At 36.6% G+C, this 8,487-nt stretch overlaps 1 protein-coding gene across 3 annotated transcripts in view; it reads right to left on the bottom strand.

The window, feature by feature from the left end:
• Positions 1–8,487, bottom strand: part of Dis3 (DIS3 exosome endoribonuclease and 3''-5'' exoribonuclease) — a 30,302-nt gene that overhangs the window by 4,446 nt on the left and 17,369 nt on the right. For all 3 annotated transcript variants that reach the window (XM_034498290.2, XM_034498288.2, XM_034498289.2), the window contains 9 exons: positions 8,317–8,381; positions 8,145–8,229; positions 6,213–6,340; positions 4,823–4,909; positions 3,335–3,491; positions 1,777–1,991; positions 1,493–1,661; positions 1,234–1,392; positions 338–460 (listed from right to left, as the gene is read on the bottom strand). In XM_034498290.2, the coding sequence (XP_034354181.1) occupies positions 338–460; positions 1,234–1,392; positions 1,493–1,661; positions 1,777–1,991; positions 3,335–3,491; positions 4,823–4,909; positions 6,213–6,340; positions 8,145–8,229; positions 8,317–8,381 (1,188 nt within the window). The remainder of the gene's footprint in view (positions 1–337; positions 461–1,233; positions 1,393–1,492; positions 1,662–1,776; positions 1,992–3,334; positions 3,492–4,822; positions 4,910–6,212; positions 6,341–8,144; positions 8,230–8,316; positions 8,382–8,487) is intronic.

Genomic DNA, 8,487 nt, shown 5'->3' with positions numbered 1-8,487 from the left:
TGCATAGCAAGTTCCAGGACAGCCTGGGCTACAGAGAGAAACTGCCACAAAAACACAAAACAAAATGAGCAAAAACAGCCCTTTAGGTGAAGCCCCCATACTCAACTTGTCTATTCTAAAACCAGAGTAACGGAATAAGCAAAAGAACAGAAGAGTCTTAGATGTCAGCTTTGAGGTCCTCTAGAATCTGGTGCCTGGAATCCACTGGTGTGGGTCAAACGGAAAGTAGGATTGCTATGCAAATAATTGGAATACGTAGAATCTTAACATTACTTGAAAACTAGATCATTCAAAATAGGTTAATTTTTCCATACCATTAAATTAAATTTGGTCTCACCTGTGGTTCTACAAGGGCCATTCGGATTTTCTGATGTTGAAGATTTGATGAATCTAATGTGATTTTCACTTTAACTTTATCAAACACATGGAACACTGTACCTTCTATTCTGAGTGAGGGTATCTTGAAAAAAAAAAAAGACGACATTTTTTTCTTAAACTTGAATCTCCTATTTCTTGTTTACATTCCACGGTAATTTAAATGTTAAATATTAACTACTCCCTACTTTAAAAGGACATGGAGTTGGAAGGGAAATGAGATAGGCTCTAGAGAGTTGGAGGGAAAGAAGTGAGGGTGGATATGATCAAGATATACTGTACCCCTGTAGGACATTTTCATCGAATAAAAGCACCCATTCCATAAGCACCTAGTATTCAACTGAAAACCCCATAGTAACCTAATAGTCTCAAATGTAGTCTATGTGCACACTTCGTCTCATCACTAAGGTGGTCCTCATAATGCATTCATTCATCTTGGTGAATCAGCTGTCTGTGGTAAAGGAACAGGGCATACCCTTTACATGTTCTCTCAAGAAATGTAATTCTGGTAAGTTAGTGAAGTAGAGGATGTGTGAGATAAGATACTACAATTAAACTGGAAAAAAAAGAATAACAACCCCTCCCCTGAGCGACAGTCAATCAGGTATGCCTTTCACTGTTGAGCTTTCCATGCGAGCAGCCAACAAGAAAGACGGGCACGGCATGAAGGAAGAGATAACGAGATGACACTTTTTGAGTGATACCAAAGTTCAGTTGATGAAATGTGCCATTTCTGGCATGTATTCTGAGACTTAGGATATAAATACAGAAGTTTTAACAATTTCTAGCTATGGTTTGCCAACTAGTAAAGAAAATGTGCCTTTCTCCCAAAGATGAGAAGGATCAGCAATACCTTACCTCATCATCGTAAGTAAGGCGTGGCTTTGGTTTATCTTTTTCTTCAAAGAAAACTGTACCTTCCAAGCCATACTTTGGAATTAACACCACAATTGCATTTTTTCTTACAAAGAGAATATAGGCTTCTTCGCTTACTATTCCTTTGCTTTTGAAAAACAACTGTAAAATAACATACAATCTTGTTAGAAGTCTTATTTTGAAATTCAATAGAAAATGAACAAAATTTCCCACCCTCAGCACTACAGAAAAAGACAAGTACCTGTGTATGAAAAGCGACTGATGCACGCTGGGCATACTGAGCCATTTTATGCCGGAAATTGAGGTTTTTACATATATCTGAAAGCTTGTGTTTGTCTGTCAACTCTGGATAAGTACAATCAGCCCCAATCGCCACAGCTAACAGCCGATGAACAATTATGTCTGCATATCTACATACAGAGGATGAAACAAGAATGACGACAAATTAGTTTTAAAATTTTTAATTAGAAATTAACCTTTTTTAAAAAAATGTGTTTTACTTTTGTATGAAAAAAAAACCAGTACCTTCTGATAGGAGACGTGAAATGTGTGTATATTGGGGAGGCTAAGCCATAATGATGAAAGTCATTATCCATCCCAGAACAGAAGTAGACAGCTTGCATCATACAGCGAGTGGCCAATATCCTTAATAGAGTATTCAGGTACGGGAAATCAGGGGATTCAGCCCGGTCCAAAGAGTCAGCCAAAGATTTGGCTGTATCAGTCTTAATTTCCAAATTCTGTCAATAAAAGGGAGAGAAGCACCAAATGAAACAATTCAAAATCAGTAGTATCCCCTCCCCCGCCCTGTCCCTCTGTCTCTCTTAGAGACTCCGCCACACTGTGTAGCCTAGGATAGCCTGAAACCCAAAGAGATTGGCCTGCCTGTCTCCCAAGCACTAGGATTAAAGGCATACACTAGCATCCACAGCCAGAATTAGTGCCCTATCTTTAAAGTATGAATAGACCAAATACATAGTGTTTGTGTACACATAGTATGAACTTATACATTTTATCAGATAACCAGGGGCATTAAAAATAACTTTAAGATAAATAATGATTGTCTTGTGTAGTATTAAAACTTTTAAAACCCTGAATGCATTTGAAAGTATCAAGACTTTGGAATATTTCCAAGGGAAAGGAGGACATGCCATTTCTTTCTCAGACCCCAATTTATGCTTACTTATCTCTAAGGAGGGAAAGGAAATAAAGTAGCTACGGACACTTTTCAGTATGTCTGGCTTCTTCTTTACTCCTTCACTGAAACTAGAAGTGAAGGCAGGTACCAAGCAGGGGCAGCGATACAGTGCTGTGTCCATCAAGGCCCATTGCTGTATTCAGCTTCCAGGGAAAGCACTGCCTCCTCCCTTTTTACCCATGTCTTAGTAAGAAATAATACAACCCCAGAAAAGCCCCCAATGTACAGTAACCAGTGGGGCTGGGAAGCTGGGGTAGTTTCTGATGGATAAAGATGTAGTGAGTGCACGGTAAACACAGACACTCATACCGTTACTATCCGAGTAATGGCCAGGGAGCCAATGTTATTCGTTACATGCTTGCAATAGGAGAAAAGGGCCTAACCAAGATCCCAGGAAAACCAAAGTAAGCTAGGTCATGCCAGGCCAAAGTATGATGAAAGTAAAGAAAGAGAAAGAAGGATGTCTAGTAGTCAGACAAATGAGCTCAACAAAAGCGCCCTTAAGTCTTACCAACAGGCCAATCTTACAGAGACATTTTCTCAGCTGAGGTTCCGACCCTCAGATGACTAGCTTGTGTCAAGTTAACAAAACACTAGCCAGGACACCTTGCATAAAGAGATCGAAGAGCACGCTTTGTCTAAGATACTGTAAATAACTTAGTTTAAATCATTTGGCTTTAGGGCTGGGACATAAAGGATTTTAAGATATAGCTGGTGTCAATGTGTATATAGCAAGAGATGTCCTTACCCCAAGTCACATTTTTAATATAAAAAAAGAACAAGTTTACTTTAGAGCAATTGAAATTTTATAAAAACAGGAATATTAATCTTTTCAGTATAATGTACAGATTACAATACAAATACATATTACTTTTCAATCTCTACCTTGGACTTAGCTGCCTTAACAAGAACGTCATAATTGGAGGGAGGTGGAGCTGGATGTTTTCGAAGCAGAGCATGTTCAGAAAACTCTTCATGAATTTTTTTTGCAACAGAAATATTAGCAAGTAACATAAATTCTTCCACCATGGAATTTGTTTCTCTGTCAGTCAGGAAAATCATTAAGAAAGGAAAGAGAAGCTAAGATAGTTATCACATTTATTCACAAGCTAACGTTTCTGGTGATAATGAAAATACTTCCTATATAAAAACATGTGCATGTAACTCCTATCTATTTTTAATACCTACAGTTTCCTTAATGTGTCAACTTCTATTCTAGCCATCTATTAACTCTGTCTCTCCTGAACAACGCGAGTATGCTAGGAGCTTTCAAACTGTACTCAAGGGAAAAAATGGAAGCTTTCCTACTTTACTAACATAACTACACAGCCAACATCTTTACCTTCTCTTACAAAAAAGAACTATGAAAATAAACTTTCCCGGGAGAATTAAAAAAGCTAGTTCACACATATTATCTCAACTCCCCACAGTTTTAGCAATAAATCACTAATATATTTCCAATAGCTAATTTGGGTACTTATCTCTGGTAAGCATTGTATTGTAAATGCTGTATAAATACAACACACACAAACAACACACAACTGATTCCTAGGTGACAGGTGTGGAACATTATTTTCTCATAGAGATAATTTTTAGCAGTAGCATCAAAACTTGGGATTCAGCATGATGTCATTTCTCAATTCTTAAAGCAATCTGATGCAACTTTTATCCTAAGTTCTAAGCTAGTTTAATAAATGATCTGCAAGCTGTATCTATGGTTTCCTTTCTCTAGAATCACTGAATACATAGGATTAATTTTCAATCGTATTTTAATTATTAAAATAAATCATTTCTTGACAATATTTCTAAATTACATTAACTTTTTAAAGTATTAGAAAGCTTTCCATATAAGAAAATCCAATGACTGACCTCAACTTCTTTAAGTTATATAAACAGTAGCAGTAAATTCAAAGTTAAGAATTTAGCTTCAAAAACTTTACATTTTAAGACTTATTTTTTTAATTATGTGCATGTTGCAGGTGTTAGTGTGTGTGTGCAGGTGTGCAAGCTGGAAAAAACCCTTGGGTCCTCTCAAAACAGCAGCAACTTAAACAATCCCTTCAGATGCAAAGCTGTGTTCCCTTCATATCTCTGTATACTATATTACATACTTAAGAAATTAATCACTGCAATCTTTTTGTTCTATAACTAACTCGAATTCCTAAAGTAAATCAAGACAAATCTGAACTCTTTCAAGTATCCTATCTCAACTTTATATGAGAAAAGCTAAAAAGATAAGATCATGTTTACTTCATAGATATTCTAACCGTAACAACTCTTTCAGGCATAAATGAATCCTCTGGTGATTAGTGTCTACTGGAGATATTACATTTAAATGTACTATTTAATATCTATCTGTAAAACATTCCATACCTCAGCTCCTTGGTCTGCAGGTCGATTGGGTCATGAGTTTCACTGTCCATGTGGAATCGAATTTCTGGAGAAGACAGAGTCAAAGCCCTGGGTAAAAAGGAGAGAAAGGAGTCAAAGGAGGCGAGGACAAAGAACAGATTCTACAGGGAATTCCTGTAAAACAGAAAATGAGTGAACAAGGATTTAAGAGTTTTTCTTAGGAAGGCTTTAGGACCATCTACAAAGTTTTATATTCAATTTTAATATAAAGCCTAACTTATGTTTTTATTAAACTACATAAATATGCAGCCATTTTTTTAAAGCAGCTAAAAACAGGCAAACTGCCAATACTTCATTTTCTGTGGCAAACAAAGTATTGTGATGGGCAATGACAGAGAGGACCAGAGCAGCTTACACAGGCTAGTCAGAGAAGATGCACAGGCAACCACATGAAGACGTCTGAAATGACTACCACTGAAACATCGTAAGGACTGATGGCTATTCTGATGAGACTGCTGTCTGAGAATATACTATACTAAGGTTATGTGTGGTTCTTAATGACTAGTTCTCCTTTGCAAAGTTCACAAGGTCACACACTAAGGTGTCTTCAGATGTGGTGCTATTTCATCAAGTTTCAAATCAACCTGAAAGCCTGGTTGTTAGTTGTTGGGTTTGTTCTTTAAGGTTTTTGAAACAGGGGCCGGCTTTTAGCTTTGGTTAGGCTCAGACTAGCAATTTAGAGCAGGCTGGACAAGAACAGAAATCAGACATCCACTTGCCTCTGCCTCTTGAATGCACAGATTAAAGAATTGTGTCACTGGGCTGGAAATACTTTTCCTAAGGTTGGAGCATCAGAGGCGTTAAGAGCACAGTGTTAACCTTATGCGTCAGCTGAGCAGCAGCTTTACTCCAGTTTGATAGCTCTGTTCTCATGCAATAACCTAATCTGTAAGACTTTTAAATCTCCTATTTAATTCTTCAAATATGGTAGTCACTGGCCACACATGGCTGCTCAGCATTACCTGTGGCTATGGCGCTCACTGGCTAATGCTCAGGAATCCATCTTAGGCACTGTATGAATAATCCAGAGGCAGCGTCTGCATCACCAGCAAAACCATTTTTCTTAACTGCTGGTGGCAAAACCTAGGGAGCAACTCTGAAAGGCTCTTGTGTGTGGTTTCCTCTTACAGCAGTCTTTCAAGGCTGCAGCTCCTTTTAACTGCCTTCTTTCCAACAAGTTTGATCTGCCACTCCTCTATGCCTGTTATGGTAAGGCCATGATAAAAATCTATTACGTATAGTCTACCAGCTAACTAACCACTGCTCTAACAAAATACACTAAAGAGACCAAATGTTATCGCAACATCATAACTGATTAAAGCATGTATTAATAGATATTTTTAGAACATACCCTTTTTCAATCCTTCCCCTTTTTAGAATTTTAGCAAGTTTATTTAGTCCACGGAGACTAGTGGTAATGTCATCATTCATAGCCGTTGAATCAATTCTCATCTGTGCTTCAGCATATGTAAGAGAAGCCTAAGACAGAAACCTTAGGTTAATATAATTTTCATGGCTGATAAAAACCTTTTCCTATTTGACCCATACTTTATGTTTGCTTCATATGTTCACAAGGTCACACACTAATTCATATGTTAGTACTGGGCCACACATGAACATACAGTGGTCAGAGTTTCTTCCCCTTCCTGGTTCAAGACAGAGTCTCTCTTGTTCACTGCTTGATAATCCAGGAGAGCTGGTCCAATGGTGGTTCTGTCTCTGCCCCCTTTCTACTAAGTCCTTACAGGAGTACACTGTGATTAGATATGAACGCCACAATGTCCACTTTTATGTTAGTTCTGCAACTCCTACCTTGGGTATTGGGCTTGCATAGCAAGCTGCCTTTATACTCCATACCTCTAAACTATATTATTTTATCTCATATTCCCACTACACAAATGTCCATGCTTTCAGGAAGCCCAAAATAAGTAACAAGAGATATCTATAGCAATACTTAAATTTACACCTATAATTTCTAGTTTGCTTAACTCAAGCAATTATTATATAACATGAGCTATTTCCATTAAAATAAAGGAAAATGGCAGTTTTTCTAATATTTCTTTATTTAAGCCAGTATATTTTTAGGAAATACTAGAATAAAACACAAGGCAGGTTCAGGCTATTCTCTAAAATCCTTTTCCAAAAGATTATTAGTTCCCTACTCTGGCAAATAGGAAGAGTCTAGAAGTATTTTACAGGCTACTAACCAACAAAACAGAAACCAAAATGGGGTAAAAAATAATTAAAGTTCAAAGCAATCTCTACTAACAGATAATACAAATATGGAAATAGTTGCTTCTGCTCCTATTTCTCTCCAGGTGGAAATACATTAAAAGATAAATGTAGCTTTATAATTAAAATCCACAAACCATATAAAGGAATAACTTAATATAGGCAAGTCAAGTTTCTCAGAGTACTTTTATCTACTAAGGGCTAAAAATTCTCTTTCCAGAAAAATGTTTATATTTGCATTAATTTTTAATTTTAATTCATATAATTTTGTTAAAACAACTATGTTACCAGGTTGGTGGTGGCACATGCGTTTAATCCCAGCACATGGGAGAAAGAGGCAGGCAGATCTCTTTTGGCTACACACATCCAAACCCTGTCTCAATAAAACAACAACAGAAAACTATTGTTCAGGAGATTACTGCCTCGAAATACTCTAAAAATATGAATCTCTAAGGTCAAAATCATTCCCACATCATTATTTGCTGGTTAATAGAAATTTCTACTAGTCATCAGAACAGAGTGATACTAACTTGGAACTAGAAAACTGATTGTCTGAAAATGTCATTACAAGAAAAACATCTGGCATACACTGGAGAATTACTTAGCACAAGATGAGGATGACTAAGAGAATATGGAGAAGGGTAAGTACGAAAATAAGAAAAGTCTTGCTCTATTCTGTTGAATATAATTTCAGGTTAGTTCTATTGGAATCTAAGTATGATTTATGTTATCCATGATGCACATGCTAATTTTTCAAGCAGTATTATTTTTAACTACAAATAATCTCAATTACTATGATTAATGAGTTACGTCCTAAAGCTCTTTAGTTGAGGTGTGTGGATTCTAAGTTCCAGAATACAGGACAATTACTACATAAAGTAACTTCTGGATAACATCAATAATTAAACAAATTTTAAATTCTGAAACAAACTAGGGACTACTATTAACACTGAAAATTTTAATTGTATAGAATTTAACTTTTTCAAAAGTATCTGAGAAATGTTAAGAGCACAAAAAATTTGAAATGTTAGAAATGAATCATAACACTAACCTTTGAATTAATGACACTTTTGGTAAATCTCGTTTTTAATATTTCAGCATTATGATTCATTTCCCAAATACAGGAAAATGCCAACCTTCAGGGAAAAAGAGATGGTATTGGTTTATGGGAATCAATTAATATAGTCAACAAGTCACTCTTATCAAAAACAATGCAGAAATACCTGTCAACGTTGGATCTCAAGGAACAGAGGTTGGAGCTAAGCAACTCTGGAACCATGTCAATCCTCTGGAAGAGAGGACAATAAACCTCAGGTTACTTAGGCATAGTCATAGTCTGTTTCCACTTGCAAAGAGCATCAGGAGAGCAGAAAGGGGCAGTTCACTGACTGTCC

Source organism: Arvicanthis niloticus, chromosome 3 (genome assembly GCF_011762505.2).
Source record: "Arvicanthis niloticus isolate mArvNil1 chromosome 3, mArvNil1.pat.X, whole genome shotgun sequence".
NCBI lineage: Eukaryota > Metazoa > Chordata > Mammalia > Rodentia > Muridae > Arvicanthis > Arvicanthis niloticus.
Note: the sequence above shows the minus strand (reverse complement) of the source record. Positions and strands in the feature narration are given on the sequence as shown.